This window comes from Aedes aegypti, chromosome 3, assembly GCF_002204515.2.
Source record: "Aedes aegypti strain LVP_AGWG chromosome 3, AaegL5.0 Primary Assembly, whole genome shotgun sequence".
NCBI lineage: Eukaryota > Metazoa > Arthropoda > Insecta > Diptera > Culicidae > Aedes > Aedes aegypti.
In genome coordinates this window covers 198,649,833-198,670,856 of record NC_035109.1, presented here as the reverse complement: position 1 = coordinate 198,670,856, position 21,024 = coordinate 198,649,833, and the positions used below count along the sequence as shown (strand labels likewise).

The window sequence follows — 21,024 nt, the reverse complement described above, 5'->3', positions numbered from 1 at the left end:
ACGGGATCCTCAGGCTGGATGGATTGGCCGCAACGAAGGACGGGATCTATCGGGAACGTAGGCGATACAGGACACTGGATGGCAGCTGGCTGGTCAAAGGAGCTCGTGTGACAGGATCGAAGTCAGGAGGAGCTCGGATGGAGGACGGAGCATGTACGAAGTTTGGAACGAGGAGGAGTTTCGAGACAGGAGGAGACGATCGTGAGTAGAGGTTGCGACCCTAAGGAGGAGGGTTGGAATAGAGGTAGTGTCGCACCTCAGGTAGAAGAATCGTCGGTTGAAAAGCATGCGTCGTCGTAGGTAAAAGTGTGGAAGATTTGTTGTGAGGTATAAAATTTGTGTAGGATGTTGAATTGTAAAAATAGATACCTGGTTTGAATAAAGAGAGTTGCAGCTGCTGATTGAGGTATCAGTCAGTTAGCTGCCCAGTTGAAGGAGACATCTACTGTATTGTATTTCTTTATGATTTGCAATCGGATGTGGACGGGCTAGCCTCGCTAGGATCTGCGTGGTCTTAGCGGACTAGCTCTTCAACAGAAACAAACGTAAGGAATTAATGTACCTATTCTTACGGTTCCTTATTCCAATTCTGTGGGGGTGGCGTCTCGTCAGCGAAATCCGAAACATTCAAGTTCGCATGATAATCAACGAGTAGTTCAACCAGACTCCAGTTCCGCCGTTCCACGGCTACATGTAGAGAACTGATGAACTTGTTTTGGGCACATAGACGGGGTTTGGGATTTTTCACCAATAGCAACTCAGCTTTTTCAATCATAATCTTCGGCGGCGTTTGTTCCAACATGCACTTTATTGACTTCTATTTTGGACACTAGAAGCTCGACATAGTCCAAATTTCCGCAGGTCCTTGCATTGTGCACCTTGATGAGACTATTTTGGTTGATTCCAGCTTGAGATATACTGGAAATCATCAGGTCTCCTGTGGTCGCTGCTTTCCAGATGTTTTGTACGTCGAAATGCTTTGCGAGTACCTTGCCAGCTGTTCAGGAAAGAATCCTGGTTGTGAGGATTTCATCCCACCCTTGACCCTAAGGGTCTGTCTCAATTGGGCTATTAAAAATAATTCGTACTTATACTTGACAGTTCGATAATTATTCCACCCCTGATTTCGATCTGTCAAAAATAAGTCTGCTGCAGAGCAGACTTAAATTTGACAGATCGATAGTTATTTTCTTTTTCGCTCGCTCGGGCGATCGGTGTTAGATGTTTACTTTCAACATAATGTTGTTTCCCCTATCCGGTAATTCATCTGCGGTCGGATATTCCTGCTGCCTTCGCAAGATTCAAGACCAGTAAAAGTAAGTTTAACGAAATATTCTGGCCAGCATAGCTTTATTTACGATCACTTTTTCTCAGTGACGGAACAGGTTGCAAGGGTGGGATGAAATCCTCACAACCAGGATTCTTTCCTGAGCAGCTGGCAAGGTACTCGCAAAGCATTTCGACGTACAAAACATCTGGAAAGCAGCGACCACAGGAGACCTGATGATTTCCAGTATATCTCAAGCTGGAATCAACCAAAATAGTCTCATCAAGGTGTACAATGCAAGGACCTGCGGAAATTTGGACTATGTCGAGCTTCTAGTGTCCAAAATAGAAGTCAATAAAGTGCATGTTGGAACAAACGCCGCCGAAGATTATGATTGAAAAAGCTGAGTTGCTATTGGTGAAAAATCCCAAACCCCGTCTATGTGCCCAAAACAAGTTCATCAGTTCTCTACATGTAGCCGTGGAACGGCGGAACTGGAGTCTGGTTGAACTACTCGTTGATTATCATGCGAACTTGAATGTTTCGGATTTCGCTGACGAGGCGCCACCCCCACAGAATTGGAATAAGGAACCGTAAGAATAGGTACATTAATTCCTTACGTTTGTTTCAACAATATGATAACGATTGTCGTTCAATTACCAGCAGGAAAGCAAGGCGACTATTTTCAAAGTGTTTTCCATCAATGACGAATTTCTTCGGCATCTACGTTTCTATCTAAGCTATTTAGCTTTGAAGATGAAGGCAGGGGATTTATGGTCGGAATTGTGGACGGAGTTGTTCTAATAACCAACTACTCATTGTCACGCCCCATTTACGACAAATTATGATCATTCAGTTCGATGTATCGCATTAATGACAGATCACCATGCATTCTTACTGGAATTGTCGAACGTTGAGAATATAATGCAGCATCAAAGGACTACGACGACTTTGACTATAGATCTGATGAAGCTCGTCAAAGGCCTTGCATAAAACACCTATGTAGATAAACATTTAGCTCATAATAAAAATAATTGTGCATTATATTAAGGATCCAGTGTCCAAACTGTGTTTTTATTTTTCTCAATTTGTTTAAAAACTGCATTTTGGAGGCTTAAAAATGTCTCAATTTCTATTAGGACCAACGTTCAACGATCCGTCATCGTCATAATTGGAACTTCAACACCAGTTTTTCTGATCAAAACTAAAATTTATACGACGAAAGTGTTATCACTGTGTTTTGGTTGAAGAATGGAATACAGTGAACACATTCTCAAAAAACTGCTTTTGAAAATTCTCAAATTGATGATGGATTGTGCCCCCTTAAACAAGGTCAAAGAAATTTCCATTAAGAATAACAGTGGATTCTCCAGAAATCGAACCCAGACTCCTTCAGTATGGCTTCACTTTACAGCAGTGGACGTTTTCGCACATCTAAAAGACGCTTAGGGTGTTTTATGTATTTTGGACAGAGCGTTACGTGTGTATAATTTGGCCACCTCCATTAGATTTTGCCGAAAATGGCCAAATTATATACGCGTAACGGTCTGTCCAAAATACTTTGATCACCCTATATCATACATAACTCGGTATTCGTCTAAATACGAGAAAACGCTTGATACGTTACCCCTGGAATATATAAGCCAGCTTAGCTTCACGATAACTGATGCAAACAACTATCGAAAATAAAGTTATTGGTTGAGAGAGATTTTATTTTTGCGGACATTCTGAAACCTAAATTTAACAATATACTTAAGAACACTGTTTCGGTTTCAAACTATTGTTCGTACCTTGGTCCGTACACTGAAATGAATTTTATTGTAGAATCTACTGAATCCATGGTAAAATTAAGAACTGCACCAACGATTTTCAACCGACTACATTAATCTGTTAACTCTACCAAAACATAGTCAACATCACTATACAAGAAAATTTCTTCTGTTGATTCAACCAGAGTTGTAGTATTTTTGACTAGAAACATTCTTGATTTGAGAAGTTTAGCATCATACTTTTGACCACACTGTGTTGTACGGTGGGTGTCACGGATTGAAATACAATGCTTTGTAGTGGATGCTACTATGGACATAGTCAAATTTACTGCACTGCTCAGTGATTTTCACCAGATTATAGTAAACTTAACAGATGTTTGTAGTCGGTTGAAAATCGTTGGTACAGTTCTTAATTCTACCATGGATTTGGTAGATTATACAACAAAATTTGTTTGCGTGTACGGTAAGAATTTGTCCAGATTTTTCCTAAAGCTGATGAGATGAATAATTGTAAGTTCGATCAATCGTTCGAAAATGCAGTTTGCCGAAAATGGAGTTTTCTCAGAATCCATGCAAGATACCACTCTTTGGAAGTAGGGCGTATTAGAGCCGCATTCGGATGCGAATCGAATGCACCACTTCCAACCTCGCATAGATTTTAAAAAAATCCAACAACGGTGCGAAACCGTTTCTAACTTTAACCGCAAGCGCCGATAATAGTAATACAATTTTCCTCACCAAGGCTGACGATACATTGACGGCATATTTGCAGAGTCTTGTTCCCTAGAGATCAGAAATGTTGAACATTATTACAACATATCTCATATGTTTGATAAATAAAAAAAAAAACTATTTACTTGACTTGGCTAAAACAAATACACTTCCAATGATTCGAAGCAATTTTCAACAGACAAACAAAATAGATTGAAGTATTTTCTTTTCACGAATCATCTTAAATTATGATAACGTTGGTTCGGCAACTTTCGCGAATTGGACCAGCAAAAATTAATATTTGACAGTTCATTAATCTTTTGTAGGGGAAATTATTTTTGAACTGTCAAATTTAAGTGTGAATTATTTTTAATAGCCCAATTGAGACAGACCCTAAATACCCTAAATCGACTGGCACCGTTGTTTTCAAATTTCCCGAAGGAGGGAAAAAGAGCGATTTTCTGATGACGTCACCTTGTAATAGGCAATAAAGTGATTAAAAAGAACACATTACTTTATTATTCTATATTTTTATATTTAGTACATATTTTTCTTTAGCTGTTTTCATTTATTCGTTTTGGTATAATCCTGATTTAAATTAGATAATGCGCTAAAATACATTCGTGACAGTTCAGATATAGTTTCAGGATCCGAAAAAGTTTTCAATAATTCAGATGTACCAGCCGACAAGGACGACGATACATTTGTGTTAGATGCTTTCGTTACTGCTCCATTTCCTGCTGATGTTAGAAGTGGAATGTTCACCGGCGTTATTGTGAGCCCTGCTAGCGATGATGTACTTATTGATGATGATCCAACTGATACGAACTTAGCTGGAGGAGAAACACTTGAAGTGGATAACAGTTTTGGAACAACCATTTTTCGATGTTTCGTCAGCCCTGGAATGAAAGACTAAAAAAGAGTAATGCTGATGTAGTATTTTTTAACACAAATGTGTTATAAAATCACTGATAAATATCCACACGTTTAATCCGTGTGTGGATTAAACTACACGCTAACATGGATGTACCCATTAATGGGTACTATGGTACCCATTTCCAAGAAAAGTGGTTTAACTCATTAAAAGAGTAAAGTCGATTTACTCATTTAAGAGTATTCGCTTTGAACTTCAAATAATGGGTATTTTTCACTCTTGGTCTCTAGAATGAAAAAGGGTAATAAAACCCCATTATTTTGTGAGCGATTGTGCAGTTTGAGGTTATGGCAATGGTTTTGGATTAAAAAAAGTTCCATATATAATAAAGACCAACAACAAAACAGGGCGAAATAAAATACAACGCACATTTATTTCAAAGTTAAAAAAATGAATTCCAACACGTATGCGATCATCTAGCAGACAACCCAGGCACTCACGAAATCGCTGCAGTCGGCAATGAACTACGCTGATGCGGTCATCCACAAATCTACTACCAGAAAACCGGTTATTAATAGATCAATTTACGGGAAAGTAACCGCAGATTCTACTTACGTGTCGAAAATAGTATGAACAATCTTTTCGTCCATAAGAATATATCGTACAATTGATAAAACCACTAACTTTTCACTAACACCGAGCGGTAAAAATAAACAGAAATTGAAATATGGCGATGTTGATTTGCAAACTATCATGTGCACTATTTACCCATTTATATTAGCTGGAAGGATACTTCACAATGAGGTTAAAGTACCCATTTTTTATGTCACAGAAAAGTACCCTTTTTTTGACAATTCCATACTGGCCATAAAAATGGGTACAAGAAACTCATTTCATGGGTACTTTTATGTTAGCGTGTATGGATCGTTTCATGAACGATAATATCTATTTGTTGTGGTTTTGTTACAAACTTCTTGTGTGTTACACATTACATTCGTTGGTTTTGCTTTATGGACTGATTCATCAATCGACAACAAGGAATCCATATTAAGTTCCTGAAGCTTTCCTTTTCAGATTCGTATGCGTCCACCTATGGGTGCATACATCATCACCTAACACGTCGATTTCCATGTTCAAAATTTTTAAATTATTTGTGATCAACCCATAGTGAACTAAATTGGGGTTGGAGCTCGGGTCGAACGACAGTCTTCATCATGCTTCCAAAGAAAAAGAGATGTCAGAAGCAAAAGTGTTAGAGAACAAATTGTGGATTCGATTTTTTTTTATTCGTGCATGATGTTTGAAATAAGAGAGAGTATTGTAGTTTTCTAGTAAAACAATGGATCCAATGTTGAAAGGTGGAACAAATGTCAAATAAAATCATATATATAAAATTCCAGAGTTGTCTGTCTGTCAGTAACGCTTTGAAATGTTTCATCGAAAAGTTTCGTTGAGCACTACAACAGCAGTTTAAGAGCACTACAACGGTCAATTTTAATATAAGAACAATACGATTGCAAATTGTGGTGTACTACGATAACTCTTTGACATAATATTCTGGAGTTCTCTGGAACTTTGTTCATTTCAATTCGTAGAATATTCTCGAACCCTTCATCATTGTCGTTTGTTTAGGAATTGGGTTGGTGACTTGAACATGAACGAATCAACTTCAAGCAAATTGTAATTCGGTCGATGTTGAATCGGGTTGGAGTTATAAATATGAAACGAGTTTCTCCAGTTCCAGCTCAGGTTCAAAACCGAGTCACATATCTAAAAGCAAGATAAACATGAATGAGATGAATGTGCGCCGAATATTCGAGTTTTATTAATTTACAGTAGAACATCCATGAGTCGATATTCATCGACTCGATATCGACACATGGATGCATACTATGATCGAGGATTCCTTAAAACAGCTTTCCTAAACATTCCTGTTCCATGACTCGATATTTCCTTGAGTCGATGGTCTTTGCACCACCACTGTGATTTTGAAAAAATGACAATGAATCACACTACTTTGCACTTTGCTAGAAGATTCTACACTCTAATTCACAGAACCTTCTGGAATTTTTGAAATATTTCAGAACAGAAGAAACACTACTACAGCATATAAGGCTATAATTATTTCAGATTAGAACACTATAACATTATTGAGGCTACGTGCTTGATGGAGTATGGCCAGAGCATAAATTTAGGCGATTTTGAGGTCATCAATATCATGCGATATGAAAGATTATGCATAGCTTTTTTCTTTTAAATTTCGTTGGAACGTGGCTAGCCACGTCGGGTAAGCTAGTAATTAATAATTTCACACAAAAATCGTTACAATCTTCTATTGCCACGGTTAATGCGTTATATACAGCCATTCCATGAAAAACCGATCTAGTGGGTCACCGAATTCCGTGAAAATTTGCTATTTTGTTCCTTATCCGAAAGGAGGATACACGTGTTTTTGGATTTTTTGATTAGGGTGACCAGAAAAATCGTGATTTTGTTTAATTTTTATTTTAAAAAAAATCTTAACTTGAACCGTTCGACCGATTTTCAATCTTTTTAGACGAAATGAAAGCTAAAGATTTTGACTTTTCAGGAAAAATATAAAATTTCACAAAAAGTGTGAATTTTATTCGACCTATTCTGAACACGTAAGCATTTCTATCACACAGGGAAAGCTTTTTTCTACATTTTGTGCATTGATTTGGTTACGCTGTGTAATTAATTAATATGACGGTTACCCCACACAATACTACGTAATAAAATTAATACCTACCGCAGAGATCGGCTGCATTGGCGTTATTATTGTAGATGGTGTATCAGCGCAGATGTTTATAATTTTGCTGGTTTTCTCCATTTGTTTGCCAACTATTTTGTCCATGGATTTACGATAGTTGATTTCGTACGTACATAGTTTTACAGCAAGGTCAAGTAAATTGGCCGAATCGGGGAGCTTGGCCTTGTCTTGTATATATACCTTGTAAGCTTCTATCAATGCATCTGAAATAAATGACTCTTTGTGCTGCATGGTTTTGACACACTTTCTGTATCCTTTATATATAGCTACAAGAAGCGTCAACGTTGCAGTATCGTCTTTTCGAGCCACAGATTTTTTCAAAATATGTTGATATACTATGACACATGTTTGTATGGCCTGAAGGGACAATTTGTTGCGATCGTAATCATTCAAATATTCTCTGAAAAAGGAGAAACAAAAAGAGACAAAAATAATGAATGAAAAATAGAAAAAAAAATCGTTAATCAACATATAATTGAAAAAGAGGCAAGATAGGTCACCTTGTTTTTTGAAACCATTTTTTTTTTATTTCTGCATAGCGGACTTTGGGGCAAGTGTGCCACCCCTGCTTTTTATATAAACTACGAAATATATTTCTGTTATGATTGATAAAACTTAATTCTATGTTCGAATCATTCGATTTCAGAAATGAAATTTAATTCAGTGCACTTTATACTCACCACATTTAAGCTTTTCTCATCTGTTAATAAAATTATGAGATCATTCGATCTTGAGCCGTCCTGTAAGTCGGAGTCAACCAATTCAAAGTGTATTCTTAATTACTATTTGAAAGTGTCTTCACAGTGGAAGTTTATAATTAAATAATCTATTAAGTTATTACAATTTGGCGACGAGGGAAACTGTTAGCGCTGCTGTTTCGCCTTAATAAAAGCAAATTTCGCTTTACGTGCTTTAGAGCAGTGGGTAAGTTGTTCATAGAGTTTCTTTGAAGTGAGGTAAGATTCAAAGAAGCTTGTGCCGCAGACAGTTTGTTTCTGGCCAAAACAACTGTTGAGCGAAGGGAGAATTGCGTTATAAAACGAAACATAAAACAGATTTTGATTTGCATATTGAAAAATTGTGAAAAACTGATAATTTTATTGAGCTTATTAACGTGGTACTAACTCCATTTTGTTTAGTATCTTCCAGTAGGCAGTGCTCTATTAGCATTTGGCGTTCTTGCTGGTGCACTCATTCAGCTGAGAACAAAAAGGCTGGATTCTCACTGAAGAAGTGAGATACGAGCGTACAAGTTCTGCGGCGAGAGTCAAGTTGCTTGTGACGAAAGTTCGGTGAGAGAGCGAGAACTTGTGAGAAGAGTGAGGAAGAGAGCTAAGCTGAACTGAAAGTGAGAAGTGATATATCTACGAAAACTGCATGTGCATTTGCATGAGTCGGCTGGTGCAGTCGATGAACCTGTTGCTTGCTGTTGTTGTTGCTGAGAAATCCTGCTGTTGTTGTTGTTGCTGAGCTCCGAGAGTCAGACGGTTGGTTCAATCGTTGGGACTTGTAACACTGCTGAAAATAACGATAATTTTGGATCTACTGCGAACCGAGGAGCTCCGTTAATAGTCCAGAAGTAATCATCTGGTGGGTGAGCATTGGTGAATGACGATTGGTAGCTCTGGACGTAAGTTGCTGCATCCGTGAGTATTACGTTTGTTTTGAACATTCATACAGTGAAATAAGAAAATACAACGGAAGTTTGTAACACAGACAAATTTAACAGAATGCGTCTTCAGGACTCTAGTGATGAATCAGACACTAGTTGCATGAAAATAGAAAGTATAAACCATGTAGCTGATCCTTGTTTAGTAAGTGTTTGTGTTGAAACACTAAGCTTAATGATGGAAATTGATACTGGATCAGCAGTGGCAGTGATTAGCGAAGTTCTGTATAAGAAACAATTCCGCTCTATTCCTATTTTGGATTGTAAGAAAAGACTGGTAGTAGTTAATGGTGCGAAATTAACAGTATTAGGACAAATCATTGTTCAGGTTAGTTTAAACGGCCGTACTAGCTCAGAAAAATTAATAATTTTAAATAGCTATGTAGATTTCGTTCCACTACTGGGAAGAGATTGGTTGAACAAATTTTATCCTGACTGGAAAAACAATTTTGTAGCTGCAGAAACAGTAAAAAACTTGAATGCTGAGAGCGAGTCAAACGATACAGTTAGTATGATAAAGCAAAAGTATTCAAAGGTTTTTACTAAAGATTTTTCCGAACCCATTGCAGGTTATGAGGCAGATTTAGTTTTCAAACCAGAACAACCAATATTCAAAAAAGCATACCAGGTGCCTTACAAAATAAAAGACAAGTTCATAGAACATTTGGATATGTTAGAAAATCAAGGTGTTATCACTCAAATACGAGCAAGTGAGTGGGCGTCACCTGTGATAGCAATACCTAAGAAGGATGGAGAGATAAGAATGGTAATAGATTGTAAAGTATCCTTAAATAAAGTTCTGATTCCCAATACTTATCCCCTCCCACTTGCTCAAGATATTTTTGCATCTCTAGCAGGATGTAAAGTCTTTTGCTCGCTTGATCTAGCTGGAGCATACACACAATTGAAGTTATCTAAACGTTCTAGAAAATTCGTTGTTATAAATACAGAAAAAGGATCTTCTAGCGCTGCTGTATTTCAACGAGTAATGGACCAAATTTTAAGAGGGATAGATGGAGTTTGCTGTTATTTAGATGACGTGCTAATAGCGGGAAGAACATACGAAGAGTGCCTTGCAAAACTAGAACAAGTGTTACAGAGATTGTCTAATGCTAATATTAGCGTAAATTTCAAAAAATGCAAATTTTTTGTAAGTTCGTTGCAGTACCTTGGACATTTGATCACCTCAGATGGTTTGTTGCCTTCACCTGAAAAATTATCAACTATTACAAACGCGAAAATTCCACAAAATGTCTCAGAGTTGAAAGCTTATTTAGGACTAATCAACTATTACAACAAATTTATTCCGCATCTATCTTCAAAGTTACGATGTTTGTATGAACTATTGAAGAAAAATGTACCTTATTGTTGGACTGATGAATGTCAACAGATGTTTGATGAAAGCAAAAACAGTTTAGTAAATTCCAACATATTGGCTTTTTATGATCCCAGTAAACCGTTGGTTGTTGTTACAGATGCATCTTCATATGGTCTAGGCGGTGTTTTAGCACAAGTTGACAATAACATAGAGAAACCAGTTTGCTTCACATCATTTTCTCTAAATTGCGCGCAAAAAAAATACCCAATTCTGCATTTAGAAGCTTTGGCATTAGTGTGTGTTATTAAAAAATTTCACAAGTTTCTGTTCGGACAAAAATTTAAGATTTTTACGGACCATAAACCATTGCTTGGAATATTCGGTAAGGAAGGTCGACATTCCATACATGCTACCAGATTACAACGATACATCATGGAACTATCAATATACAATTTTGATATTGAATATCGACCAGCTTCTAAAATGGGAAACGCTGATTTCTGTAGTCGTTTTCCATTAGACCAATGTGTTCCAAGCAGCTTAGCACAGGAAAACATAAATAGTATAAATTATAGCAATGAATTTCCATTAGATTTTGCTTTGATTTCAAAAGAAACAAAGAAAGACTGGCTTTTATCAGAAATCATTAGCTTCATAACATCAGGGTGGCCTAGAACAATTCCCAAAGATTTCAAGGACTTTTATGCTCAAAAAGAAAAGTTGGAATTTGTTGAGGGCGTTCTACTATTTGATGGCAAGGTGGTAATTCCAAATAGTTTGAAGCATCCTGTTCTCAAACTTTTGCACGCAAATCATGGAGGTATTTCTAAAATGAAGCAATTAGCTAGACGAAATGTTTATTGGCAAAAAATCAATTTGAACATTGAAGATTTTGTTAAATCTTGTGATATTTGTGCTAGAATGCAGGTAGTTAAAAAGCCAGACACAAAAGAATCTTGGACACCCACAACTCGACCATTCAGCCGCGTACATGCAGATTTTTTCCATTTTGAAGGAAAGACACTATTACTTATGGTGGATAGTCATTCAAAATGGCTTGAAATTGATATTATGAAGTATGGTACCAACGCAAAACTAGTTAACAAAAGATTTGCTTCCTTTTTTGCTCGTTACGGATTACCGGATGTTATTGTTACGGATGGAGGGCCTCCATTCAATTCCAGCGAATTTGTTAATTTTCTAGAGCATCAAGGAATCAAAGTCTTAAAGAGTCCACCATATAATCCGGCTAGCAACGGACAGGCGGAGCGGATGGTAAGAGTTGTGAAAGACGTATTAAAAAAATACCTTCTTGACCATGAAACAAAAAAATAGATATGGAGGATCGTGTTAATTTATTTTTAATAAACTATAGAAATAGTTGCTTAGGTTCGGAGGGAAGCCTCCCTACTGAAAGAATTTTCAACTATAAACCAAAGATGCTATTGGATTTGCTTAATCCAAATAAGGTATACAAGACATATTTAGACAAAACTCCTGCAAGGACAAGTGTTTTAAGTGACGATGTAATTAATACATCAGATGAGTTTGACAAGCTTGTGGCAGGGGATATGCTACTGTATAAAAATAAAAATAAAAATGATATACCCAAATGGTTAAATGCTAAATATATTAAAAAGGTGTCTAAAAATGTTTTACAGATTTCGGTGGGCAACCATATTACGACAGCACATAAGAATCAATTAAGGACGATGCATGCTCCCAAACAACGATCGAAGGTATATGTGACCTTGCGAGAAGCAACCCAGAAACGCAACCGAGATTCGCTTGAAGATGAGGACGATTTCATGGGTTTTCCTAGCATACCGTTGGCCACGGATGGTGCTGTACACATCAGTAAAAAGTTGATGCAAGCAAGGAGTCCGATTATCACTCGATCTAAAGCAGCCTTGCCTACATACAATAGTTCGTCTAATTCTGAAAGTTGAAATAGTTAAAGAAAAGAAAATTTGTAGAATTAAGCATTGTAATGCTATCAGAAGAAGATAATGTGTAGTTTGTAAGTTAATATCGAAATCATTTCAAATTAATGAATTACTGCAATAATGTTGCTATCTGAAAGTTTTATAGAGATTCACCAATTCAAGAATGAATTGTCTTAATGAAGGAGAATTGTTATGATTGATAAAACTTAATTCTATGTTCGAATCATTCGATTTCAGAAATGAAATTTAATTCAGTGCACTTTATACTCACCACATTTAAGCTTTTCTCATCTGTTAATAAAATTATGAGATCATTCGATCTTGAGCCGTCCTGTAAGTCGAGGTCAACCAATTCAAAGTGTATTCTTAATTACTATTTGAAAGTGTCTTCACAGTGGAAGTTTATAATTAAATAATCTATTAAGTTATTACAATTTCTTCATTGAGCTTAACAATACACTACCCGCCATAAGTATGGAATCGCGTATTGCAACACTCATACTGAATATTGCAGCACCTTGAAAAGTTTAGCATCACCTAAAATGAATATTATCTCGTGATTCTGAGGGGCTAGTTGAATATATTTTTGAGGTCATCTTTAACATTACGTCTTTCAGCCCCTGCGATTTTTTATTTCACTTGAAGATACTTTTATCACTGGATTTTGGGTGATGCTAAACTTAAAAGTGCTGCAATACTCTGTATTGCAACGATTCCATACTTTTGGAGGGTAGTGTATGTTCCCTTAAAGTTCACAATACCATTATCAAAATTTGATGAAAATTGCACTATTTTGCACGTATTTACATCAAATTTTGTAAAAACAATCAAATTTCAGTGGATTTTTTAAAGACTTCGTTGTTTTTAAATAGCATAGTAAAATCTAAATTATTAACAGATTTTTCTAAACCACTGTACATCGTGATACTATTTAAATGTGTAAGATATTGGGGCATTTGGACGAAAAAAGTTTTTAGTATTACATATGAAATCCAGATTGGTTGAAATCTATACTTTTTGGGGCAAGTGTGCCACCTATTTGGTAAACGAAAATTTTTTGAGTGAAATTTATAAAAATATACACATCTCCAAAAAAATATAATAATAAACCAAAATGATGCATCAGTAGTGGTTTCTGAAGTATAGTATAGGAATAGCTGACACTTTTGCCCTTAAAGTGATTTTTTCTCAAAATATTCAATAATAACATGTCTTTCGGCGTGTTAAGTACCGTTTTATTTATCTACATCTAGATTTTGCCATTATTTAGTATATCCGTCGTAATACAAGAGTAATGCATCGTATTGAGTGGAGACAAAAATAACCATTTTAATTGATTGAACTGACTAGTAGGGAGTCCCGCATGTGATGAACCTTGTTATAAAACAGCCCCTTTCGACGGTAAACTTAAAAATATTTTTTAAATCATCTGCTTTGTAAATAAAATAAATAAAATTTCATCGGAAATAGAATTACCGTCAACGTACCAGTACCCGCTCATGTTCCAGTAGCCCGCTCACAAGTTAAAAAAGTAAGGTAATTTGAGTAAACACACGAACAAATGTCCACAGTATGATTCCTTTTTGTCGATTTGAACCGTATAGCGGCTAAAGTTTTCAAATTTACTTTGACTTAATTTAACTTTTTTCAGTGTGAGCGGCCTACTGGAACATGAGCGGATACTGGTGCACTGATGGTACATGCTCACGGCGTGTATATGGGAAAGGTTTATCACAAAAAATAGGCATCGCTATATCTTTCACCATTCGAAAATATAGGTGTTTAGCTTTCATTTGACGTGTTCCCCAAAAAAATCCACCGAGGGATCTCGAACATTTTTTTTTTGTTTTAAATTGTTGTTCTATAGAGTACATTGTCTAAATGTAATCATTGTAAAAGACAGTTTCATTGGTCTTTAGCTCGATGAAAGCTTCAATTCCAAATAAAAGTTCATAGCACAAATATATATTGGATTCTATTTTGTGAAAAAAAAAAAAAATGTCCTATGTGGTTTTGAGGATTCAATGAGCCATAGGACACTTCTTCGATTAGATATATTGAAAGTTCGACTGTTGGACACTTATTAGTACTGTGGAACTGAGAGAGAGGAGACAGCTCACTGACAACTGGCTTGTTTTCTTGGCTTCTTTGATTTCTTCTTCTCATGTTTGGGTTGTGCACAATGGTTCGGAGAGCACAAACTGGGTAAAAACTATTTTCGCATATCATTTCTTATCAAAAAGATCACTAAAAAATCAATAGCAATTTGAGTCCAATCGACAATATTTAAATAATCAACGATTTTATATGCGAGAGCAAAGGAAAACAGCCTGCCTTTTCAATCACATACAGTTTTAGTTTGGCCTAGTTTTGACGGTTTTTCACGCTCTGCCCTTCGAATGTGCGGTTTTCCAGTGACAGTTGATGACAGGTTCCCTTGACTTTTGGGAGCTCGCAATCTAATGTCGTTTTCGTTTTTAGGAACTGGGTCGGTGATCAACACATAAACAAACAAACGTCAAACAAATTGTATTCCGGTCGAACCTGAATCGGGTTGGGGTTGAAACTGTGATTCAGAACGGGTTGCGCCAGTTCCAACCTGGGTTCAAAAACGAATTCGACATAAGCTAGCTGTCTCCTCTCTCTCAGCTGTGGAAGTATATTGATCCGAGCATTGCTGCCTTTCTTGGTAAGAATACATTGAATTTCATCTTCTTTTTCTTTTTCTGTCTGGACGAATTACACCTCTGCTGGGACATGGCCTGCTTCCCAGCTTAAAGTTCGTTGAGCACTTAGTTATTGATTGAGAGTTTACATTGTCAATCAACCGTTAGTGCATTTGTATTTTGTGTAAAGGAACTAAGCAACCATATGATCGTGTGGTCTATGAGTACGATCTTGTCAGGTTATTTTTGTGATGGAGTGTATCTGCGAATTCTCCCGACAATCGCCTTACACTGCGCGATAAAACAAAGAATCAAAATGATAATGTTAGTAAGAAAGGTTTTTTCCATAAATTACTGTCTGTATTGGATTATAATGAGGTTCAAATAAAGTATAATTGATCAACACTACAATAGCCTGCGAAAGGAAACGAGATATGCCTCAACGCCCTTTAAGGCTAAGTAGCCCGTCATTCGTTTTGGCAACAATGATGACTTTTCAGCTTGCATTTCAAAGTGATAAAACTCAGCTTTGATAGTTTATATTGACTTGAAAAAGTATCACTGTACGCGCTTACATGCATAAAGTATGCTGATACTTTTTCAGCTGTGTCAGTTCAAAACCAACTGATTTTCTTTAATTCGAAATCGTGAGATGAATTAGCAACAATCATCAACAACGCGTACAAATTTCAATGACGGCCTACGGCCTACTTCGCCTTAAGCGAAGTATGTACCACAGAGAAACAGACGTAACACTTAGGGTCTGTCTCAATTGCGTTATTAAAATTAGTCCGAACTTAAATTTGACAGTTCAGAAATTAGTTCCCCTCCAATTAATCAACGAACCGTCAAATTTGCCGTTGCCGATTCAGGAAATTTCAACCCCAAGTGCAAGCAGGTTGACACAAAATATTGTTGTACCACCACCAAAACGGACAGCGAACAACTCACTTGCGACGCGCCTCAACTCGCCGCGCTTCGATATTATGTATCCGGTAGAAATCAAGACCAACATTTATTTAAAATTATTGTTTTCACAGGCCCCGAGCGTCGCAGCTAATATGTGAATAGTGCGCTGTGTTCATAAAAATCGTAAGAATGCAGCGCCACACTAAAAAACTGATTTCAAAATGCGCCGAGTTGAGGCGCGTCGCGAGTCTCACTGGCGCGATCCGGTTTGGTGGCGGTGCGACAATATCATTGTTCAAAAGTGGCGCTGCATTCTTACGTATTTTATGAGCACAGCGCACTTATCACATGTTAGTTGCGACACTCGGACAAAGATAAAACAAAAATAAAAAATGTGTTTGTCCTTTTTTATACTTGATTCATAATATAATCAAACAAGTTATTTGAAGATGAGTTTCTCATTCTTGAATTTACTTAAACTTATTTTCTGCTTTACAAGTTTGTAGCTGCTGTTCTACTAATGGATTATAATCAGAATGTGTAATGGACAAATACGTTATGAATGTCCCGTCAGAATAAAAGAAAATCTGCACGTATTCATAATGGTTTTTTCATGATGTCATTAGTGTGAAAACAGAAGAGAGACCGCGAAATGGAGTTCTCCACGTTTTATGCTGTATTATTGCATAGCCAGTGTGAGCGCAAAATTCTTGAGTGGGCAAATATTATTAATACTCCAAAGAAAAAAAATAACAACGTTTTACAAATATTTTATTGCTGTTTGCATTTGAGATGCAAATGTTGAGTAAACGTCTTCCAAATGCGGTAACACAAAATAATCAAAGGACACCTAGCAAAGATTACATAAATCACCGCCGCCCTAGCAAGAAAAATCTATCTTTGACATCGCATTTCTTGTGAAAAATCTTACCGCGTTTGGTGTTCCCGCATTTGATATTTGCATTTCAAACGCACACAGCAATAAACCAGTTTTTTTTATTCAAAATTGAAGCAAGGTTCATGAAAATTTATCACTGCACAACATTTGTTGGAATGCCGCAAAATATTTGCTACAAATAAATTTTCAATTTGAATGACAATACTGTTGTTTTGTTTTAATTCTCTAGGGCGTCATACATGAGATTTCAAGTACTTTCTCCTATGTAAGAAATATTTTGAATTTGAATACACCCTCTCCCCTTAAATTACGTCATTTTTTTTTGAATGAATTATTAGTGTGTGTGGGCAAAACACAGATTCTCGATATAGCCCACTTTCTGGTCCAATTTAGGTCTTATAACAACTGTGTGAAATTTCACTTCGCTCGGTTAAACTATAATTTAGTATGGGATTTATAATACTAATATGGCAAAACTCACTTTTGCAAAGAAAAATCGTCAAATGATGCTTATCGACTACTATCATAAATTTGAACGCAGACTTTGAATTTTAAAATCACATATCGTGAATTTCATGATGAAGAACATTGCCCAAGGCCATGAAGCAGTCCAACTCTTTTGGAAAGAGTTATGCAAAGAAAACCGATCAGCTAGGTGATTTTAATGCTGTTTTGCTACTGAAAAGAATCGCTCAAGAAAATTCTCGCCGAACCCTTACAGAAATTTTCTACAGCGATTCCCGTTTGAACTGACATTTCTTTCAAACTGCGTATTACGATCAGAAAATAGCGTTCTCTTGTGCGGTTCCTTAAGGGAATTTTTCATGCAGCAATTCCCATGCAGCTGTTCTGCTTAAGAAAAGCAAAAATTTCTGCGGAAGAAACGGTCAAGAAATTTTCTACAGCGAGTTGCATTTAAATTGACATTTCTTTTCAACTGCGTACTGCGATCAAACTATATAATTGACCCATTTATAGATATTCCCTACACTGCCCATAACTGCATATTTGTAACATTCGACAAAAGTAGGCATTGAGTAAATGGAATACCAAGTATGCATTTTATGGCAGTATGGGAGGAAACTGAAATTTCTAAAAATTACCAGTAACTCAAAAGTGCTTATTTGAGACTGATATTTTGTACAACTCATATCGCATACTAGGTGAATTGTCAGAAAATTATTCTGATAGAAATTTTACTTTACGAGGCTCATTTGTAATCTCAATGTGACTGTTTTGCGGTTATTATTACCAATGTGACAAAAAAAACTTGGTATTTTTTTCGAATTTTCTAGAACAATCTCACAGATTTCAGTAAGTTGATCGAAAGTATTTATCATTAGATGGTATTAACTTCAATTTGTCAAAAATTTCGAATGTGACTGTTTTGCAGTTATGGGCAGTACACTCTCTTGAGCATCTCTTGCAAAATATTTCCCACGCATCGAGATCCTCTAAAAAAAATCCAAAGTGCATACTTAAATGACCCTTTACCTGAAACAGTGAATTTTGCGCAAATAGTGACTTTTTAATTACAATATAAAAAGTGACTCGCTAACAGCCCTGCAACTATTCGTTTCATCCAACCCAGATTTTTTTTAGGTGACCATCCGGATTGCACAACTTATCCACCAAAGAAGCTTTATAGCTTGGTAAAAAGCTAGAAACGGTACCTCTCCGACGTTGAATTTCTCTCGGAATCTATACTAGATACCAAACTTCGGAAGTGGTGCATTCGATTCACATCCGGATGCGCTCTAATGCGCCCTACTTCCGAAGCAGGGTATCTTGCATGTACACTGAAAAAAAAATCCGGCGAATTGCATTTTCTAACTTACAAGAGTTCCTTGGTGCAGCTTTAAGATCAGACCGACCACATCGGTAATCGAAGCGGGAACAAAAACGTAAACGGCATCCATCATAACAAACGCGAACTAGCGTAATAATTAGCGATCTGTCAAAAATAAGTCTCCTCTGAAGCAGACTTATTTTTGACAGATCGAAATCAGAGGGGAAATAATTTCCGAACTGTCAAATTTAAGTTCGGACTCGTTTTAACAACGCAATTGGGACAGACCCTAAGTAGAACTAGTCTGTCTCAATTGCGATATTAAAATTAGTCCGAACTTAAATTTGACAGTTCGTAAATTATTTTTCCTCCAATTAATCAATGAACTGTCAAATTTGATTTTTGTCTGGTCCAATTCGAAAACGTTGTCGATTCAGGAAATTTTAACCCCAGCGCAAGCAAGTTAACACAACATACCATCAAAATGTTATTTGAGGATTAATTTCTAATTCTTGCATTTACTTGTTTTTATTTTCTGCTCTAAAAGTTTATAGCTGCTGTTCCTCTACTGTTGGGTTATAGTTATTACTGATTTACATGATGCGTAATGGGCAAATATGCCATGAATGTCACGTCAGCATAAAACAAAATCTGCACGTATTCGATCCGTACTGATATTCCATAGTGCCATTAGTGAGAAACCAAAGAAGAGACCACGAATTGAGGTTTTCTACATTTTATGCTGCATTATTGCGTAGTCAGCGTGAGCGCAAAATTCTTGAGAAGGCAAATATTATCTCCTCTCCGAACACATCAACGATTCTAGTTAGTGCTTTTGTAGGTGTTTATGTCCTATTGGTATAAGATACTGCACTATTCGTTTCTCATGAAACACTTTTTGGACAGAAATTTGAATACATGATCATAACTGCACATTTCCACGAAGATTCATAAATTTTAGGATAGGGCAAGAAATGCATGGTATTGAAAGCCCAACACTTGGGACCCCCATATATCACTTTCTCTTTCTGTGTTTATCATGTAGCAAAATATCAGCATTTTAGATTTGTATCCCTAAGAATGAAGATAAACTTGAGGTTTACACAACATATTTAAAGAGATATTAATCATTTGTAATCACAAAGCGAAATTGTCACATCTCAATTTAAATTCTAAGGTTTCAAAAAATATATATTTTTATCGTTGCTCAAAAATCTGTATAAATCTGTACAATTTTGGAAGAATTCTGTTTACAGAATCGGTATAGCAGTATTTAAAAAAAATGAACTGTATGTATAGATTCTTGATCACAAAATATACGAACAATTCTGTAAAATAAAGATAAATCTGTATATGTAGCAACCCTGCTGAGGTCTAGCTGTTCTAGCGAACAACTAGCCTTGCAGTTCAGGTAGTGGTTAGACAGCAACTTAATGTTGAGTTAAGTGACTAAAATGATCAAAATAGAGACTAATAAGTGACTTCAGAACTACAAGTATTTATCCAAAAAATGCCTAGAAATAAAAGTGGATGTTAAAATTGAAGATAACAGTAAACAGTTGCTATAGTAATTTGAAATATGTCTATTCAACAGGAATAAAAGTTGAGAGTCAACAATTGTTTTTAATTAATCAGATCACCTTTTTTGGCGAATTTTTCGTTTCTGACAAATTCTTCGGCAAAAGTTTATAGGTGATTTTTTAAATAATGTAGAGTTGCAAAACGAATTACTTAGGGCATTCTTGAATATATTAATGGAGGTGTTGGAGGGTAAATATTCAATGGTGATTGTGGACGGATTTCTTTCAATGTTTGTGGATACATTTTATCTTCTAAATGGCGGAATTTATTGCAAAATAAAAAAAAAACGGAATCTATTGTAAAACTTGTAGCAAAATTCCGGTAATATTAAACTAATTCAACAATTCGATCAAACTCGTGAGAAAGAGAGAATTGTAACTTAGTCAGCGAATATCTGAAATAATCAATGCAAAAGTTTATGAAACGGAAAAGTTTATGAAAAGTTATTTTAATATTGTTTGGTTTGAGGGTTTGCCTTACATTCCTAAGTTGTTTTCAAAAGTTTGTTCAAAAGGCTGGTTGGAGATTTCTTTTGATTTACAACGGAATGTAATTCTATAAACTTCTCTAGCTATTAATTCTGAACATCAATCAAAAATTCGTCCTGGTTCTCGTTAAAGAAAATCTCGGCCAGAACGATCAGCTAAGAATGGTTTCTAAAATTTGTCCGGATTATCTCCAAAAATTCCTCAAAGAGCGCAACTAAACATTCAAACTATTCGTAAGAAATCTCTGAGGAATATTCACCTGAAACTTTCCAGGAAGAGCCAGAGATCCCTACCAGGTCCGTCCCACTCGGGCTCAGATTGGGTACCACTTCTAGTACTGCATTTGGT

At 36.2% G+C, this 21,024-nt stretch overlaps 1 protein-coding gene and 1 long non-coding RNA gene across 9 annotated transcripts in view; one reads left to right on the top strand and one right to left on the bottom strand.

Moving 5' to 3' along the window:
- The first annotated feature begins 1,119 nt into the window (after window positions 1-1,119).
- LOC110678317 lies at window positions 1,120-2,287 on the top strand. Of its 2 annotated transcripts, none has more exons than XR_002501495.1 (3): window positions 1,120-1,316; window positions 1,375-1,870; window positions 1,934-2,287. It is a non-coding gene; the product is annotated as an uncharacterized LOC110678317 (long non-coding RNA). The 2 variants fall into 2 exon arrangements; XR_002501494.1 differs by having other exon boundaries at window positions 1,931-2,287.
- A 1,970-nt stretch (window positions 2,288-4,257) lies between these two features.
- LOC5574561 (calcineurin-binding protein cabin-1) overlaps window positions 4,258-21,024 on the bottom strand; it is a 254,046-nt gene continuing 237,279 nt past the window's right edge. For 6 of the 7 annotated variants that reach the window (XM_021853550.1, XM_021853551.1, XM_021853554.1 and 3 more), the window contains 2 exons: window positions 7,392-7,812; window positions 4,258-4,659 (listed from right to left, as the gene is read on the bottom strand). In XM_021853550.1, the coding sequence (XP_021709242.1) occupies window positions 4,312-4,659; window positions 7,392-7,812 (769 nt within the window). In that variant the 3' untranslated portion in view covers window positions 4,258-4,311. Of the gene's footprint in view, window positions 4,660-7,391; window positions 7,813-12,074; window positions 12,338-21,024 lie in introns of those variants that run through there. The other variant, XM_021853552.1, reaches the window with a different exon arrangement.